Source organism: Lithobates pipiens, unplaced genomic scaffold (assembly GCF_037356315.1).
Source record: "Lithobates pipiens isolate NorthernLeopardFrog02 unplaced genomic scaffold, aLitPip1_a1.2 Scaffold_13, whole genome shotgun sequence".
Lineage (NCBI taxonomy): Eukaryota > Metazoa > Chordata > Amphibia > Anura > Ranidae > Lithobates > Lithobates pipiens.
The window spans coordinates 135,935,000-135,955,799 of NW_027507718.1; the positions used below are offsets into that span (position 1 = coordinate 135,935,000).

General features: G+C 43.8%; 1 protein-coding gene across 1 annotated transcript in view; it reads left to right on the plus strand.

Moving 5' to 3' along the window:
* The first annotated feature begins 10,598 nt into the window (after positions 1-10,598).
* The window catches only part of CDC34 (cell division cycle 34, ubiquitin conjugating enzyme), a 63,695-nt gene continuing 53,493 nt past the window's right edge, over positions 10,599-20,800 (plus strand). The window contains exon 1 of the mRNA XM_077475622.1: positions 10,599-10,970. Coding sequence (XP_077331748.1) covers positions 10,788-10,970 — 183 coding nt within the window. The 5' untranslated portion in view covers positions 10,599-10,787. The remainder of the gene's footprint in view (positions 10,971-20,800) is intronic.

Below are 20,800 nucleotides of genomic sequence, written 5' to 3' on the forward strand. Positions count from 1 at the left end.
CACTAACGCAGATCCCAGTAGGAGCTAGAGCATAGATTTCCCAGGGCACGGAGTCTAAGAGTCAGCAGGTGTTCACCAGAGCCTCCACTGCAGTCTGGCTTCAGGTCGCGGCCCCTAGGGTCTCACAGCTCAAACTCACAGTAGACTATAGGAGAAGGAAGCAGCAGGCTGGAACAACAAGGATAGTAAGAGGATAAGGCAGAGGTCAGGGCAACTAGCAGACAGAAACAACAGAGTACACACCAAAGGTTCAGAGCCACAGGCCAACAGGAATCATTAAGAACACACCAAGGCTGGTACCAGAGACAGACATCGCACACCCAGGAAGCCAAACACACAATGGTTGATCAGCACCTGGCTTGCAGTGCACAGGTTAATATAGGGTTCCCTGATAGGGCCTGGGGTGGAGCCATGCTTAGAGGAGAGGTTATAAAAACCACCAGGTGGAAGTGGCTGGCCTCTTAGGCTGAACACATGAGGAGAGGTAAGCAGAGGAAGATCACTGCATAACAATGACACCACATACTTGCATGCAGCTCTTAATGCATTAAGATAAAAATAACCTTCTGTTTGCAGAAGCCTAGCTTGATCCAGCGATGTTGCAGGAATTTCTAGGCTGCCTGGAATTCTCCCTCCTCATTGGCAGAGACAGCAGCGCTGCACCATCAGCTCCCACTGTTGTGAATCAAAATCAGTGAGCCAATGAAGAGTTACAGGGGGCAGGGCCAAACCACAGCTCAGCAGAAGGGAGGGGCCAGGAGCATCAGCGAGGGCCCCGAGAAGGAGGATCTTGGCTGCTCTGTGAAAAACCACTTCACAGAGCAGATAAGTATGACATGTTTGTGTTTTTTTTGTTTTTTTAAGAGACTTTAGTATCACTTTAAGTCTAATGCTGACCATACATGTATAGATTTTCGGACAGGAATATTCATAAAAAATTCTTTGTACATTTGATGAAAGCACGAATGTTAGAAATTTTCAATTGCAGTCAACATTCAATTTTAAAATGAATGCCATTTTAATGTTGCATTTTTAAAGCGTAAAGGTGTAGTGCTGAGCAGTGAGGGGTGTACCAAGATGGCCTCTGCGCCACCTTCCTACTGCTGGCATCCAGCTTCTTTCAATGTAAAATTAAAACAGCATCACAGATTTCAATACACTATATTTTTCTTTATACCCACTCAGTTTATTGCTATAATTACTGTGAAATTCAAGAAATAGTTGGGTGTAGTAAGATGTACGCTGCCGCCTTCTGATTGTAGGTGTTCTGTTAGATTAGCAAACCTGCTAATGTGCAGTAAGTATTCAGCTGATGGAACGTCATTTCTGTTAGCTATTCTGAGGGGTCGCTGATTCTGACGGAGCACAGGCTAATCTAGCGGGGGAAACAGAGCTTGACCCGGAAGTGACGTCGCTTTCCGGGTCACAACAAGAAGGGGAGGAGAGCGGATGTGTCTTTTTTATTGATTTTATATCACATGAATACAGAAACAGAAAATAGAGAATAGGCCCACAAATCCCGGTCCCAAGAGGTCAGGTACAAAAACGTACAAACAGAAAATAGGTAACTTCTACAAGCGAACACAAGACATCCTCTCTACCAACTAGAACACATTGGCATGTGAGTAATGTTGTCCATAGTACAATTCTCCTGCGCTAGGCTCTCATATTGTCCGCACCCCTCTGACACGCAGATCATAGGAGGTCGGCGATCCGTGGGCCTTACCGAAGAGGAAAGAGGAAAGACTGAAAAGAGAGTGAAGATGGAAAAGAGAGGAGAAGGGGAGAAAAGGCAAGAGAGAGAGGAGAGGGGGGGGGGGGTGGAGGCGGGTTACTTGTAATATTTTTATGGCCACATGAATTAGTATAAGGCTTGGTTCACATTGGTGCAATGCGAGAACCAAATCCACTGCGTCGCACCCAACTTGCAGGCAGTTCACAGTGCCAATACATAGCTAATAAAACAAAATAGATTACAGCGCACACATACAAAAATGACATTTAAATCCTGCAAGGCTACTTAAAATACCTGAACATATAAACAAATTTGGGGATTTGGTCACACTATAAGGTCATATAGTGCTAAGCCCACTACTGTGTCAAAGTACCCCATTATCAGTGGGTCCTACACTATTCATTGAATGCAAGGTCCTGCATCTCAACCATGGGAAAAATTCCTCTTTACGGCTAGGTTCACACCGGAGCGATGCGGGAACGCCGCAAATCCACGGCGTTTTCCCGCATCGCATGCCTCCCGCCGGCAGTTCACACTGCCCTATGCAGACTGCTGGGAGTGTCAATGAAATCTTAATGACACCCCCAGATCAGTCCGCATATCGCAGTGCGATCTGCAAACTCGGACAGGAATCGGATCGCATGGTGTGAACACCCATGCGATCCGATTCTGCTGCGGTCCAAAAAAAGGGTCCTGTGCGAGTTTGCGGTGGGTGCGATGCGAATTCAGCCATACTATCTGTATGGCTGAACTCGCATCGCTACAGAGATCGGATGCGATTTGCACTGCAGTGCGGTGCGAATCACATCCGGGTCTCCCACCCGCAGCGGTGTGAACCCAGCCTACAAGTGAACTGAAAGGACTCCTCCTATAAAACAGGTGGCCACTAATAAGAGGTAGTGTGCCATTAGTAATTGGTTTTTGAACTATATGAAATTCGTAAATTTTTCCAAAATTTCCAACATGCCCATTACTTTAATTTGATGGCAACACACAAATTGGCCATCGCTGAAGCCCCACTACTGGTGCAAAATTCTAAAGAAAAATCTTTTGGAATTCAACCCATGTATTTTACGATCAGTAAAATATTTACATGTAAATGTACTTAAACACATAAAGATGCGTAAAGACATGTATGCATACATTATATTTTATTTTTCCCCCTTTGTTTCGACAATGTATGAGCTTAGAGACATGAATACATGCATTTATACGCATAAGCATGTACAGTGCATGTTTTTAGACATGCTGGATTTTGTGTTACGGATCTGACAGATCTTTGTGTGGGGCTGCTGTTCATTCTGAATGCCACTAGGGTTGCTACCTCATTCCACTTCTGCCCTGGAAAGATTTTCCCCCCCTAATTACCAGGCTATTTTTTACGCGATACGACACTACGTCACTTTAACTGACAATTGCATGGTCTTGTACCCAAACAATTTATCCCCCCCCCCCCCCCCCAACAAATAGAGCATTCTTTTGGTGGTATTCAATCACCTCTGGGGTTTTTATTTTATGTGCTTTGTTACTTTCTGCTATAATACATGTCCAAAAAAATATTAAAAAAATTATTTATTCATCAATTTAGACCAATATGTAGTCTACTAATTTTTGGTAAAAAAAAAAAATCGCAATAAGCGTATGTTTGGTATGCACAAAAGTTATAGTGCCTACAAAATAGGGGATAGATCAGTGGCGGCCCATCCATAGGGGGTGCCTGGGCGCCCCCCCCCCCCTCCAGGCAATCACAAAATAAGTTCCTTAACCACTTCAGCCCCGGACCAATAAACACCCTAAGGACCAGAGGTCATTTTCCAATTTCGCACTGCGCTGCTTTAACTGGTAATTGCGTGGTCATGCTATATTGCACCCAAACGAAATTTGCGTCCTTTTCTTCCCACAAATAGAGCTTTCTTTTGATGGTATTTGATTGCCTCTGCGATTTTTTTTTTTTTGCGATATAAATGAAAAAAGAGCGAAAATTTTGAAAAAAAAGATATTTTCTTCTTTTTGTTATAAGAAAAATCGAATAAACTAAATTTTAGTCATACATTGAGGGCAAAATTTATTCAGCCACATGTCTTTAGTAAAAAAAATGTCAATAAGCGTATATTTTTTGGTTTGCGCAAAAGTTATAGCGTCTACAAACTAGAGTACATTTTCTGGAATTTACACAGCTTTTAATTTATGACTGCCTATCTCATTTCTTGAGGTGCTAAAATGGCAGGGCAGTACAAACCCCCCCAAATGACCCCATTTTGGAAAGTAGACACCCCAAGGAAATTGCTGATGGGTATGTTGAGCCCATTGAATATTTTTTTTTTTTTGTCCTAAGGGATTGAATAATGACAAAAAAAAAAAAAAATTTACAAAAAGTTGTCACTAAATGATATATTGCTCACACATGCCATGGTTATATGTGGAATTGCACCCCAAAATATATTCCGCTACTTCTCCCGAGTATGGGGATACCACATGTGTGGGACTTTTTGGGAGTCTAGTCGCGCACGGCACCCCGAAATCCAATCACCACCTTCAGGATTTCTAAGGGTGCAAATTTTTGATTTAACTCCTCACTACCTATCACAGTTTCGAAGGCCATAAAATGCCAAAATAGCACAAAACCCCCCAAAATGACCCCATTTTGGAAAGTAGACACCCCAAGCTATTTACTGAGAGGCATGTTGAGTCCATGGAATATTTTATATTTTGCCAAAAGTTGCGGGAATATTACAAACTTTTTTTTTTTTTTTTGCACAAAGTTGTCACTAAATGATATATTGCTCACACATGCTATGGGCAGAAGTCAAATTACACCCCAAAATAAATTCTGCTGCTTCTCCCGAGTACGGGGATACCACATGTGGGGGACTTTTTGGGAGCCTACCCACGTACGGGACCCCGAAAACCAAGCACTGCCTTCCGGATTTAAATATAAAATGCTACCAAAAAAACTGTTAGCGATCGCAGGGATCAGGCCTGACTCTGCGATCGCTGCAGTTATGTGTTTAGTGTTTTGTAAGTGACAGTGATCGATCGATACTGCACTTGGGTGGGCTGGGCAGAGGGGCAAAACGCAGGTGCTAGCAGGTATCTGGGCTGATCCCGCTAACAATGCGTTTTTTTGGAACCCTGAACTGCTGGGGACGCTAGTATAGATCTGATCAGATATTGATCTGTTCAGATTCTATACCACTACGGGAGGTGTATGCTTTGCGCGTGGGTGTTAGCGGTACTGGCACTAACCTAGCGCTGCCTGGGGCGACGCAGACCCTGACCCTAAAACCTAATTGATATCACTCGCCGGGTGATCAGGGGGTTAAACCTTTATTGGGTAATAAATGGTGGGTGCCCTGATGCTATAAAAAGCAAACTAACCAGAGTCACCCGTAACACTTATACGGTGATCAGTGGTGAAAGGGTTAACTAGGGGCAATCAGGGGGTTCAAATTTTTATTAGGTAGTATATGGGGGTCCCTGGCGCTATATAAAAACCTGAGGGGGAACCTAAATAACTAACTGGCTAACCAGCGTCACCAGTGACACTTATACTGTGATCGCTGGTGAAAGGGTTAACTAGGGGCAATCAGGGGGTTAAAACCATTATTGGGTAGTATATCGGGGTACCTAGCGCTATAAAAACCTGGCGGTGAACCTAAAAAAATAACTAGCTACCTAGCGACACTGATGCAGCGATCAGAAAAATGATCGCTTAGTGACACTGGCAAAAGGGGGTGAAAGGGTTAACTAGGGGCAATCAGGATGTTAAAACCATTATTGGGTAGTATATCGGGGTACCTAGCGATATAAAAACCTGGTGGTGAACCTAAAAAAATAACTAGCTATCTAGTGACAGTAGCGACACTGATGCAGCGATCAGAAAAATGATCGCTTAGTGACACTGGCAAAAGGGGGTGAAAGGGTTAACTAGGGGCAACCAGGATGTTAAAACCATAATTGGGTAGTATATCGGGGTACCTAGCGCTATAAAAACCTGGCGGTGAACCTAAAAAAATTAGCTACCTAGCGACAGTAGCGACACTGATGCAGCGATCTGAAAAATGATCGCTTAGTGACAGTGGCAAAAGGGGGTGAAAGGGTTAACTAGGGGCAATCAGGATGTTAAAACCATTATTGGGTAGTATATCGGGGTACCTAGCGATATAAAAACCTGGCGGTGAACCTAAAAAAATAACTAGCTACCTAGTGACACTGATGCAGCGATCAGAAAAATTATCGCTTAGTGACACTGGCAAAAGGGGGTGAAAGGGTTAACTCTAGGGGCAATCAGGGGGTTAAATCTTTATTGGGGGGTGATAAGGGGCTACCCTGGACCTAACACTAACTGCCCTGACAGTTTTTACTTTTACAACTGACACTGAATGCATTGATCAGTAAAGAAATGATCAATGCAATCAGTGACACTGTGACTGGGGGGGGGCAGGGGGGAAAAGGGGGGCGATCGGGGGGGGGGGGGGGGGGGGTTTGTGTACCTATGTGTCAGTGTAGTGTTTTGGTGCACTTACTTTTAGTCTTCTCCTCGTAGTCCGGTCAAAAAGACCGCCCCGAGGAGAATGACATCACTTCCTCCTTCCTGTGTAAACAATACACAGTGGGAGGAAGTTCGTCATTGGCCAGGAGCGATCGAGAGGGGGTGGCCAGAAACCAACGGCCATCCCCTCATCACGGATCGCTCCCGGAGGGAAACGGACCGCCGTATCCAGCGGGAGGGGGTCCGATCGGACCCCCCACCCACTGGAAGGCAGGCACGTACATGTACGTGCTTGTGCCTGCCTGTGCCATTGTGATGTACAATGGGAATACGGCGGTCCTTAAGTGGTTAAGTGCACTGTGTTTGGACGCCAGGGCGTTTAACCCGCCTTGCGGCACTTTCTGAGGCGCCGAGTAGCTTCTGCCCGTTCGTAGTGTATATTACTACGGCCAGGCGGTTTTACATCTGAGTTTGATGTCACTTCCTGTTTTCTCTCTCCAATTGTGCCCAGGAGAGAGGAAATGGGAAGTATGAGAGGATGGACCTCTCCACAGGAGACACCGCTGGAGAGGACAACACACTGCAAGGTAAGTAAGGGGGAGGGGGGGATTTGATGTGAGGCTTCTGCAATTTGGTGGTGACACATTCTGCTGCAATTTGGTGGAGACACATCCTGCTGCAATTGGAGACACATGCTGCTACAATTGGTGGTGACACAGGCTGCTGCATTTGGTGGGACACAGGCTGCATTTTATGTGACACAGGTTGCATGTAAGGAGGGACTCTGTTGGGGGCACCTGATGTAAGGATGGACTCCACTGGGGACACCTGGTGGCAGGCGACGTGGCTAGTGACACGCTCAGGGCTCCCACTGATTCTGTATTGTGAGTTGAATGATTTAATTTTATATTACAATGTTATAATAGAAATAAATCGCTTCAATCATCCTAACACCATAACAACCATGGTGCCGGGATGAAGTGCTAACACCAGGTGTTTGGAATATCTTTGCCGATTGTTAAACTTTCTAGAATACACATATTTCTATTGTGTAGGATCTGGGCCTGCTGTCCCTCCATCTGTCCCTCCCTTTCCCTCCGTCCCTCGTTCATCTTAGACACTAACCACACTACCTTAGAGCCATGCCCACTATTTTGCTGAAACCACGCCTGTTTTCACCAAGTGGGAGGGGTCAAAAAGGAAGGGCGGGGCTGCCCCCCCATCCTAAAGCTTTACCAGCTGCCACTGGGATAGATTTATGGACAAGGATTACTTGTTGTAATGTTTTTACTGGTAGTGGCGGTGATCTGCAAATTTTAGCAAGACTGCGATATTTCAGCGGACAAATCTGACCCTAAGTGACACTTTTTGGGGACCAGTGACAATATTACATGCTAAAATAAAATGAAAAAATACACTGATCAATGTATAAATGACACTGGCAGGGAGGGGGTTAACACTAGGGGACGATCAAGGGGTTAACTGTTCCGTGGGTGTGTTCAAGATGATCAGCCGAGTCGCCTTGCTGCAGTATATCTGCGGAAGGCAGTCAGCAAGTGGTTAAATCTGAGCACCCTTTGAATTACACAGGTTCTGAGGTCAATTTAATGCAGATAAGGCACAAAGTGAGTTTAACCACTTCAGCCCCAGAAGGATTTACCCCTTTAATCACCAGGCCATTTTCTGCAATACGGCACTGCGTCTCTTTAACTGATAATTGTGTGGTCGTGCAATGCTGTACACAAACAAGATGTATGTCCTTTTCTCACAAATAGAGCTTTCTTTTGGTGGTATTTGATCACCTCTGTTTTTTTATTTTTTGTGCTATAAACAAAAAAAATGACCGACAATTTAAAAAAACATATTTTTTTCTTTTTGCTATAATATTCAAAAAATAAAAAAAACATTTCTTCATCAGTTTAGGCCGATATATATTCTACTACTTATTTTTGGTGTAAAAAAATTACAAGAAACGTATATTGATTGGTCTGCGCAACAGTTATAGCGTCTACAAAATAGGGGATATATTTATGGCATTTTTTTTTTTTTTTTTTAATACTAGTAATGCTTAACTGCTTCCCGACTGCTGGACAATGATATACATTGGCAAAATGGCCAGAGTTGGCAAAAGGTAGTACAGGTACGTCCCCTTTAAGAAGCGCTTCTGTGGGTGCTTGCCACATTCTCCATGACTGTGGGTCCCGTGGACTCGATGTCCGCAGGGTGCCCGCAATCGTTTTTTTTTTTTTTTACCAAAAACACGTAGAAGAATATCGACCTAAACTGAGGAAAAAATAACATTTCTATACATTTTTGAGGGATATTTATTATAGCAAAAAGTGTTTTTTCAAAATTGACTTTTTTTTGTTTTTATAGCGCAAAAAATAAAAAAATGCAGGTGATCAAATACCACCAAAAGAAAGCTCTATGGGGAAAAAATGATGTAAATTTTGTTTGGGTACAACATCGCATGACCACGCAATTGTCAGTTTTTAAACAATGCAGTGCCGAATCACAAAAAGTGCTCTGGTCAGGAAGGGGGCAAATCCTTTCCAGGGCTGAAGTGGTTAAAGGATGATTTAGGCTTGTTCACAGACAGAATGTGCAGAGCCCACCAGGAAGTCATCACTGCACAGCGCTAATCACAAGCAGTGAGACATTTCCCGAACAATGTCTCACTGCTTGTGATTAGCGCTGTGCAGTGCTGACTTCCTGGCGGACTCTGCAAGTGCTGTTTGCGGACACGTCTGAGCTCATCCTTAGCAGTGATTATCGCTGTTGACATTTATACAGTGATCAGTGCTATAAAAATGCACTGATTACTGTGTAAATGTCACTGGCAGGGAAGGGGTTAAATTTGATTGCAACTGTGGGGGGAGGGAACTGACAGGGAGTACAGAGAGATGCTGTTGCTGATCACTAGGAACAGACAATCTCAAGCCTTGTACACACAATTGGATTTTTCTGACGGGAATTGTGTGATGACAGGCTGTTGGTGAAAACGCCAACCGTTTGTGTTGGCCAACTTTCCATGGACAAATGTTGGGTGGCAGGTTTATAAATTTTCCTCGGACAATGGTGTGTCCTCGGATTTTCTGAGCGTGTGTAGACAAGTCCACTGGACAATAGCCCAAAGTACAAACATGCATGCTCGGAATCATTGCTCACCAAACACAACATTAGCAGAAGGTGCCCAAAGGGTGGCACTCAAGAGAAGAAAAAAACGTGTAGTACGTCACTACGTTCATGTTTGTTGGTCGTTGTGTGCCATTTGTATGCAAGACAAGTTCCTGGCCAACTTTCCACAAAAGTCAGATGCTTTGTGGAAAATCCGATCGCATGTATGAGGCGTCACTCAACTTCCCTGACAGAACGGGATCTGTTTGCATTCTCTTTCTAGCTTTCTATGGAACGATCGCAGCTGCTGGCCCCATGCATCAGCTCTCCTGCCGTGCAGCGGGCGTGCCCACTATAGCTGTTAAAAGTGACCGACATACAGCTATTCGTGGGAATTAGCTGACCTGTCGCAGTATAATGATGGCAGCTGGTCGGCAAGCAGTTGGGCCTTTTTCACACGAACGATCCGTTCAGGTCTGCCTGTCAGTTTTTCAGACGGACCTGCTCCATAGACCTCTATTGAGAGTCGGATGTCAGCAGTGACATGTCCGCTGATATCCAACCCGTTCCAATTCGGAAAAGTGTAACGGCGGAAAAACCTACTTTTCCATCCACCCGCGGATCGGGTGATGACAGACTCTGTGGGCCGATGTCATCTGATCTCCCACAGGGGAGAGCAGCGCTCTGACAGGTCCATCCCTGAGCAGTGTGCAGAGACGGACCTGTCATCTTCCTGCTCATCGGGAATCAACAGGGTGATTCCCACTAAGCAAGCGGATATCCACGGGGGATCATCACTGATCCGTCCCGTGTGAAAGCCTTATGTGATGAGATGGCACCCCCACGCAACACTATAGTGGGTGTGGGAACCATATGCTCAAAAAGACCTTGCGTTATGTTAAAGGTGAACGCACCGTTTTTATTTTATTTTTTTGCGGTTCACGCAGCACAGCAGCCCATTCCAATGAATAGCGTAAACAGAGCCTGAAAGCTGCTCGTTTACACACCTTTGTGAATGTCTCCATGAAAAACAATGCAGCTGCATTCAGCAAACACTTGTGTATGCTATTACATTTTTTTTTTTTATGTTTGTGTGAATGAGGCCTAACACTTTTGGTGGTTAAATGAGACCAATAGCAGGGTACACAAATCCCAGTCAGAAACAGTTGGACGCTTTGTCTTCCCATCCAGCACTGCTCCAGTGAGGGGACACGCTCTCCCCTCCCCCACCCAGCAGAGCTTTCCTGTGTTCCCAGCCCCCCCCCCATCCCTCACACAACAGCAGCGCCACTGAGAGGCGTCATCGGGCCCCGGGCTGCTGGGAGTTGTAGTTCGCGCCTCCCCCTTTCTGTGGTAGACGGCGAGCTGTTGTCGACGCTATGTCCTCCTGAGGTGTCGTGTGTCCGGACAGGGATTGTGCAGAGACTCCGGAGCAGAGCCGCCATGGCCCGGCAATTGATGCCGGTGCCCAGTTCTCAGAAGGCGCTCCTTTTAGAGATGAAGGGGCTGCAGGAGGAGCCAGTGGAGGGGTTCCGGGTCACCCTGGTGGATGAGGGGGATCTGTACAACTGGGAGGTGGCGATCTTTGGGCCCCCCAGCACCTTCTACGAAGGGGGGTACTTTAAGGTGAGGAGGAAGCAGCTTGTCTTATGTAATGGGTTGCTGTATACAGGCCTGGGGAAGACTAGGGCAAAGGATGTCTGACCACACGAGTTTTTGTTAGTTTTCCATAGGGTTATGAAGGGGTTAAGCTCTCTCAGATTTCTCTGGGTTTACTTCCTGTCAGAGAAGCAACAGGAAGTGAGAGAAAATCCCTCTAAGGCCCCCTTCAGGCTGGGTTCACATTGGTGCACTGGCCGATAGGGATGCGCGCCGGCGTGTCCGCATAGTCCACCAGGAAGTCGGCACTGCTCTAATCACAGGCAGTGAGACATTTCCTGATCTCTGCAGCCGCACATCTGGAAAATGACTCCCTGTCTGTAATTAGTGCAGCACCCTGGTCTGGACAGAAAAAAGGGTCCTGTGCGTGTTTGCACTGAATTCGGTGCGATATCAGCCATACTATCTGTATGGCTGACATCGCATTTAATGTGAACAGCAGTGCACTGCTGCGCATTACATGCAATGTCTGCCATTGCAATAGTGTGAACCGGCACTTACTGTCCAACATCACATGTAATTCACACCACACTGAAGGGCAAACTACATGCTATGCAAATTCAGCCATACAGATAGTATGGCTGATTCGGACCAGAGTCGTCCAGGACCCCTTTTTTGGTCCGCACCAGAATTGGATTGCGTGGGTGCAATCCGATAAGGGTTGCCACATCATCCCCCTTAAAACTGAACACATATTGCACAGGTTCTGTGGCTGATTAAGGGGGAAATTAAACAAATTTGGTGCCTTATCTTCATTAAATTAGCCTCAGAACCTGTGTAATTCATACGTGTTTGGGTTTAAAGGGATGAGATGGCAACCCTAGTTCCGATTCCTGTCCGAATTGACAGTTTGCAGTGCGATATGCAAACCGATCTGGGGGGCTGTCATTAACTTTGTATTGACACTCTCAGTGGTTTGCATAATGCAGCAGTGTGAACCGCCTGTGATTCAGGTGCGATGTGGATTCTCAGGATTTCCCGCATCGCACCAATGTGAATCAAGCCTTAAGTGGAACGTAGGTTTGCCACCTCATCCCGTTAAACCCAAACATTAATTACACAGGTTCTGTGGCTGATTAAGGTGATAAACTCACTTAGCACCTTATCTGCATTAAACTAGCCTCAGAACCTGTGTAATTCAAATGTGTTCAGGTTTAAAGGGATGAGGTGGCAACTCTAGCTCAGCGGCTGTAGCCAAAACTGCAGGACATAGAACTATATAGAAAGATGCAGCTAACCTACACCCAACCTGAGGGCACACTGTTCTACACCCGCGGTGCAGTCAAACCGCTCCACATCAGTGTGAAAGGAGTCTAACCTGAGGGATATTCTGTTTCCTGGTAGTATACTGCCATGGATTAAAGCCAGGAATGGAAAATTACCAGAGTTTCACCAATACCTTTTTTTTTTTTTTTTTTTTTTTTTTCATCTGCCGAGTACCAATACTTTGGGTCAAGTACTCGCTGAGTACTGATACCTTTGCAGTACAATTTGAGCCCATACAAAATGAATGGGCTTTAATCGCACCACAAAAGATCATGTGCAATTCCTGTCCGAATCGCGCGGTTTTGCCTGCACTGCTCCTTTGTGAATCCAGGCTTGTCGTAGTGACTTCAGCCAGGAAACCACCTGTTAGGACAGGAATTGTACCACATCTCTATTCAAATCACATGCAAATCTTTGCAGTGAGATTAGAGTCATTCATTTTGTATGGGCTCAAATGGCACTGCAAAGGTAAAAAATGCTATAAGAAGCCGCACTAAGGTATATACTAGGTTGCCGCCGCCCTATAAATCCTCAGCCCCCACCAGAAGGCTGTGGATGTGTAAAAATTATATTAAAAAAGTACTAGGGCCCTAGGCGCTACCCCCAAAAAGTTATATGAACTAGGCCAATATTTTGGGGGAGTTTCCAGATTCCTCTTTAACACTCGAGGCCAGAGACCCTCCTAAACAATGGGAAGACCAGAGTGTCTTCTCTATTAGGGAGATCACACTGCATATATTTTATCAGACTATATTGTCCAATGAGGCTATCAAAATTGTATACAGCATTTCCCTGTGTTAAGTACGTGTACAACTAAACACTTAAGATGGACAGATTAGACACCCCGTCCTCTGCATATAGCCTATTATGTAAGGCAATACAGAGTGTTGGGATGGGTTAGACCAATGAAAAATGATAAAGGGATATAGAAAATAATGAATAATAAATAATCATAAATAACAAGATCAAACCAGGAACTCTATATAAATCAGACTATACATATCAATGTGAAATAATCAATCACAGTGCTACTATTTCATCCAATTGGTCCAAACTATATATGTCCATATGCAAAAAAAAAAAAAAAAAAAGCATCATAAGTAAATCCATGTGATAATGAAGTCCAAATGTGCAATAAAAAAACGTCCAATCACTGAGTGATTGAAACAACTCAGCAGAGCAGTGATTGGAGCTCATTGAAAAAGTCCTCAATCTTCAACAGCAAGTTGATATTGGCGTAACTGATTTGGTGATACTGCTACATACTTACTATCCTAGGTTGACAAGGTTTACACAGTGACTGACTGTGTCTATGGAGGAGCAGCAATTTCACCCTGGGAAAGGAGCATTTTTGCCATAAGCCTTTATTAAAGTGGTTGTATACTCGGTTTTTTAACTTTTACCTACAGGAAAGCCTATAATAAGGCTTACCTGTAGGTAAAAAAAATATCTCCTAAACCTGTACGGTTTAGGAGATATTCCCCTCGGTATGCGCCGCTGACTGCAGCGGCGCATGCGCACAAGGGGATTCTCGGCCTGAAAAAGTGGCCGGCCGGAATGAAATCTCCCACGCGCATGCGCGGGAGTGACGATATCACGGCTCCGGCCACTTACAGCGCCGGAGCCGCGATACCCGGAAGAAAGGATCGGGCCAGATGTCGGCGCCTCGTTCTAAGGTAAGTATTTCATAATGAGCTAGTATGCGGTGCATACTAGCTCATTATGCCTTTTGCTTTGCAGGTTTAAAAAAAAAATTTGCGGGTTTACTACCGCTTTAAAGAGGATCATCCTACATATAAACAAGTGAAAGAAGGCGGATGAATTGAATGGAAAGCAGCTGGACACTGAGGGATTACATGCACTTAACCACCTAGGGGGACAAAGATTTGGTGAGTGGGGACCCGAGGTGGGCGAGTACAGATTCTTCTGATTGAGCAGCAAAGTTACCTTTAACTTGATTTGTTTTCCCTTCAGTCTTTGAGACCTGTTACACATTGACGCACTTTATCTTAATATTTTGTTTGTTTTGTATTTATTTTTTATTTCTTATTTAGATCTTGCATATAGCTATTTTGGGATAAAAAACAGCTGGGGCCGCACTTTTTTGTACATGTATTGTAAAAAATTGGGCTAACATTTTACTATTTTTTTTTTTTTCTTTCCAATTCATGCATTTGAAAAATCACTGTACAAATACCATGTGACATAAAAAGTAGCAATGACCACCATTTTATTCTCTGGTGTGTCGGCTAAAAAAAAAAACGCATATAATGTTTGGGGTTCTGGAGTACTTTTCTAAAAAAAAAATGTTTTTACATGTAGGAGCAAAGTGCTAGAATTGGCCCGGATGGGAAATGGTGAAAAACTTCACCATATTTCTAGGTAAATATTTTTCTAAAGGTACTATTGACATGAAATGTCCACCACATGTCGGTAGCAATCCATACAAATAACCAAAACCAAAGTTTATGTGTAATAAAATGGAATGACACAGGAAAAGTATTGAACACGCTAACGGAAACTTTATTTAATACTTTGTACAAAATCCTTTGTTGGTAATGACAGCTTGAAGATGCTTCCTGTATGGAGAAACTAGTTGCATGCATTTAGCTTATTCTTCCACACAGTCTTCGAATCTTGAATGTTCTGTGAGCCTCTGCTATAAACTCTGTTTAGTTCTTTGCATAGATTTTCTCTTGGATTCAAGTCAGGTGATTGGCTGGCCATTCTAGCAGCTTTATTTTCTTTCTTTGAAACCAATTGAGAGTTTCCTTGGCTTGGGTGTTTGCCATCATTGTCTTGCTGACATCCTGGTGGATGGCGGCAGATTTTTATCAAGAATGTCTTAGTACATTTTTCTATCCATCCTCTTTGCCATGATATGAAGTTTGCCAGTACTGTATGCTGAAAAACATGGTGTGTATTATGGCATCCAAAGAGTTCAATTTTGGTCTCATCTGACCAGATTATATTCTTAGTATTTCACAAGCTTGTCTAAATGTTGTGCAGCATCAAATTTTAAACTAGCTTCATCATGCTTCAGCCATGGAGACTTGCATGGTGAGCATGCATACAGGCCATGGCGGGTGAGTGCATTGCTTATTGTTTTCTTTGAAACCATTGTACCTGCTTAATTCCAGGTTTTTCTGAAGCTCTCCACAAGTGGTCCTTGGCTCTTGGACAACTCTTCTGATAATTATTTTCACTCCTATGTCAAATCTTAAGAGGAGAACCTGGTCGTGGCCAGTTTATGGTGAAATTATGTTCTCTCCACTTCTGGATTATGGCCCCAACAGTGCTCACTGGAACATTCAGGAGTTTAGAAATCCTTCTGTAACTAATGTCATCAGTATGTTTTTCCGACAAGGTTGCAAAGGTCTTTAGAGAGCTCTCTGCTTTTACCCATCATGAGATGTTTCTTGTGTGACACCTTTTTATAAGCTATCAGTTGAGACTGAACCAGCTGATATTAATTTGCACTGACAAGGGACTGCTTTCTAATTTACTGATAGATTTCAGCTCTTGGATTTCCGTGCCTTTTTTAATCTCCTTTTCTTCATGTGTTCAATACTTTTTCCCTGCGTCAATCCATTTTATTACACATACCTTAACTTTTGAACTTATTTGTTTGATTTCTTTGTATGTATGGTGTGCATATGCGTTGTTACTGAAGTGGTGATAATTTCATGTCAATGGCACTTTTAGAAATATATTTACCTAGAAAAATGATGGCGCGTTCAATACCTATTTTTACCCGCTGTATATATTATAGCTGCTGACCTCAAAGGCCATATACGTGATCGGAAAAGAGTACGAAAAATACCACTTTTGAAGTGGCAGAGGTACAGATATTTGGAGAGCCGATCACGACCATTAATCCGATATTATCTGATCGGACAAGCATGGAAATTTTTCTCGTATGATACCAGATTGTATGATTTTAGTTTAATCTGTACAGTTGTCCGATTTTTATTCTGTGGTAGGAGAATTTTCATAACTTTAGTAGACTCTTCATGTTTGATATGCGACTAGCATGCAAAAAAAAAAAATGGACAATCTTATCTGATTTTAGGATTGTGTGTGTCTGGGCCTTTAGAAATCAGGTTCTTGCCATTGACTGACTTGAGTCCAGTGCTGTCTTCCCTTATAGCTGCAGGTCCTCTGCGCCACCATCTTGCATACCAGAGCTAGCTTCCGGAGGAACCACAGCTAGCTCCCTACTGCGCTTTGTGAATCGTCCCGTGTGTGACATGCTGTGGGAGGGGATGGGACAAAGGATATTGTCCTCTCTTAGACAAGGAATGCGAGAGTGAGTACTGATAAAAACTGGTACTTCCCCTTCCCCTCTCCTTGGGGGGGGGGGTGTGAACAACTTGTAACTTAGTTTAGTTACAGGCTGGGGGAGGGAACGAACCAGTGGGACTTCACCTTTTTGAGGAAAGTTCAAGCGGTTGAGCTGCAGTTTTACTCCTCACTTTAACCACTTATGGACCGCACACCGTCATTATACAGCGGTACTTTGAAGAGGGATATCGTTCTTATGGCAGCAGCTATCTGCCATAACTCTGGTATCCTGTTCGTCAGCGGTCCGATTTCAGATAAAAGTGGTCCCTGCAGCGGATTTGCCTTGATCACTTTTATCGGTGGCGGGAGGGGGACTCCCGCCAGGCTCCTGTGCCCTCCCACGATTTCCGAAGCTATCGGGCCCTCTTCCAAGTGTGGTATGGAGATGAGTGAGGGGAAGATGGCCCCCCACCCGTCTCCTTACCATTGCATGGCGGAAGCGACATCTAAATGTCACTTCCACCCATAGCTCTTTAAGAGACTAGTATATTTTTTATATTTTTTTATTGCATTTTAGTGTGTTAATATGTCCTTTTGACCCCCAGATCTCATGTTTAAGAGGCCCTGTCATGTTTTTTTCTATGTTTACATTTTTTTTCCGATTGTTTGCATTTCTCGTAATAGGAATAAAAGTGACACTTTATTTTTACACTGTTCTTTAAAAAAAATATATATTATTATATATATATTTTTTAATGTGCCCCGTCCCACTGAGCTTGCATGCAGAAGCAAACGCATACGTGAGTAGCACCTGCATATGAACACGATGTTCAAACCACCCGTGTAAGGTATTTCTGCGATCGTTGAAGTGAGATCAATAAACCTGTAGAATTTTTTTAAACATCTCCTATGGAGATTTTAAAAGGTAAAAGTTTGTTGCCATTCCATGAGCGGGCGCAATTTTGAAGTGTGACATGTTGGGTATCAATTTACTTAGCGTAACATTATCTTTCACAATATAACAAATTGGGCTAATTTTACTGCTGTCTTATTATTTAGAATTTTTTCAAAAAACAACCACCATTTTATTCTCTAGGGTGTTGGTAAAAAATATATATAATGTTTGGGGGTTCTAAGTCCTTTTCTAAAAACAAAAACAAAACTGTTTTTAACTTGTAAACACCAAATCTCAGAGGCTCAGTCCTTAAAGAGGAAGTAAACCCTGATGGGTTTACTTCCTCTTTTTTTCCCTGCAAAGGTAAAGCATAATGGACTACTATGCATCGCATAGTAGCTCATTATGTGTCACTTACCTGACACAGGAGCCAGCGAAGTCGCCGCTGTCACCTGTAGTCCGCCGCATCCATCTTGGTTGTGGCGTCTCTCGCAGCTCCGACGAATGACAGCGGAGAAGCCGCGATGACGTCACTCCCGCGCATGCGCACGGGAGTCGCGTCTCGGAGCTCCGACGCTGCCATTCGCCGGAGCCGCGATGACGTCACTCCCGCGCATGCGCACGGGAGTAGACAAATTTGGCAAATCCATTCTTGGACTTGCCGCATTTAGTGCGCCTGCGCGCCGCTGTCTACGGCGCATGCGCCGTAGACAGCGGTGCCCATTTTCGGGCAAATATCTCCTAAACCATATAGGTTTAGGAGATATTACTTGGACCTACAGGTAAGCCTTAATCTAGGCTTACCTGTAGGTCAAAGTTGTTTGGAAGGGTTTACTTCCATTTTAAGTGGTTTACCTTACATGCTAGCTGGAAAAGGTGGTTCACATGTTGTGGCTGTGGTGCTTTAGTGCTAGTTCACACCAGATGCAGTTCAGTGCACTTTTTTTTTCTGTATTAAAAATGCACACAGTGTTTTTCGTGTATTCCAATGGTGCATTTTTTTTCTGCACAGAAATGTAGTACAGTTCTAAGCCTCTGTTGTAGAGTAATTCTCCCCATTGAGGACACAAGTGTGGGTGTTTTTTTTTGTTTTTTGCTGACAGGTGTTCTAAATTCACCACACTATCCAAATTTTAGAAAAAAAATCACCGTTGGCGGCGGGAGAGGTGCCACCCCCTTCCGCCGCCCTCTCGCGCCTTCCGCCGCTTACCGGAGCCATCGGTAGCGGCGGAGGCGATCGGGTCCTGTTGATGGCTGGGTATGGAGACGAGTGAGGCTAAGATGGCCCCCACTCGTCTCTATACCATAGGAGGGTGGAAGCGACGTCAAAGCAACGTCAAAAAAGGTATATATTTTTTAATTTTTTTAAATTTTTTTGCATTTAAGTCCAAATATGAGATCTGAGGACTTTTTGACCCCACAGGTCATATTTAACAGGACATGTCATGCTTTTTTTCTATTACAAGGGATGTTTACATTCCTTGTAATAGGAATAAAAGTGATCCATTAATATTTTTTTTTTAAAGTGTAAAAATAAAACCAAGTAAAATAAATAAGAAAAAAAAAAAAATTTAAACCCCCGTCCCGACGAGCTCACGCACAGAAGCCAACGCATACGTGAGTAGTGCCCACATATGAAAACGGCGGGCAAACCACACGTGAGGTATCGCCGCGATTGGTAGAGCGAGAGCAATAATTATAGCCCTAGACCTCCTCTGTAACGCAAAACATGCAACCTGTAGAATTTTTTAACCACTTCGCGCCCAGGCCAATTCTGACACCTCATCCTACATGTAAAATTCCTATTTTTTTTGCTAGAAAATTACATAGAACCCAAACATATATTTTTTTTTAGCAAAGACCCTAGAGAATACAATGGCACTCGTTGCAACTTTTTATCTCGCACGGTATTTGCGCAGCAATTTTTCGAACACGGTTTCGTGCTTAAAAAAAAAAATTGTGAAGTTAGCCCATTTTTTTTGCATAATGTGAAAGAGGAGGATACGCCAAGTAAATAGATACCCAACACGTCACACTTCAAAATTGCACGCGCTCGTGGAATGGTGCCAAACTTTGGTATTTAAAAATCCCCATAGGCGACGCTTTAAATTTTTTTACTGGTTACATGTTTTGGGTTACAGAGGAGGTCTAGAGCTAGAATTATTGCTCTCGCTCTAACGTTCGCGGCGATACCTCACATGTGTGGTTTGAACACCGTTTTCATATGTGGGCGGGACTTACGTATGCGTTCGCTTCTGTGTGTGAGCTCACGGGGACAGGGGCGTTTTAAATTTTTTTTTTTTTTTTTTGTTTTATTTTTTTTTTTGTTTTTTTTTACACTTAGGAATAAAAGTCAATTTTTTTTTTATTATTACAAGGAATGTAAACATCCCTTGTAATAGGAATATGGCACGATCGGACATATTTACAGTGAGATATGGGATCAATAAGACCCCATATCTCTCCTCTAGGCTGGAAAAAAAAAAACGATCCACAGAGGTCAGATGTTTCTTCTAGTTGGCCACCAGGTTTGCACACAACTCTAGAGGGATTCATCCCTTTGATGCAGTTATGTTGTCCTGTCCCCTTAGTGGAAAAACACCCCCAAAGCATAATGTTTCCACCTACATTTTTTGATGGTGGGGATGGTGTTCTTGGCGTCATAGGCAGCATTCTTCCTCCAAACGGCGAGTTGAGTTAATGCCAAGAGCTCTATTTTGGTCTCATCTGACCACAACACTTTCACCCAGTTCTACGCTGAATCTTTCAGATGTTCATTAGCAAACTTCAGATGGGCTTGTACATGTGCTTTCTTGAGCAGGGCGACCTTGCTGGAGCTGCAGGATTTCATTCCTTCATGGCGTAGTGTGTTTCCAGTCGTTTTCTTGATGAATATGATCCCAGCTGCCTTGAGATCATTGACACGATTCTCCCATGTAGTTCTGGACTGATTCTTCACCGTTATCATTGAAACTCCACAAGGTGACATGTTGCATGGAGCCCCAGACTGAGGGAGATTGACAGTTATTTTGTGTTTCTTATTTTATGTTTCTGTGGACAGGTGTCTTATGCAGGTAACACACTGGGATTAGGAGCACACCCTTTAGAGCCGGTTCACACAGGGCCGACTGTTCAGGCGGCTTAGCCACCTGACAAGTCGCGCCCTGTTCTGTACTATGGAACTGTTAGAAACGACTTAGAAAAAGGTTCCTGTACTACTTCAAGCGACTTGTATTGACTTCTATACAGAAGTCATTTTGCAAGCCGCCACTGAAGTCGTGTGCAGGTCGCCTGAGGCAGTCGCGCTGCAAGTCATGCTGCCCCTGTGTGAACCTGCTCAGTGCTCCTAATC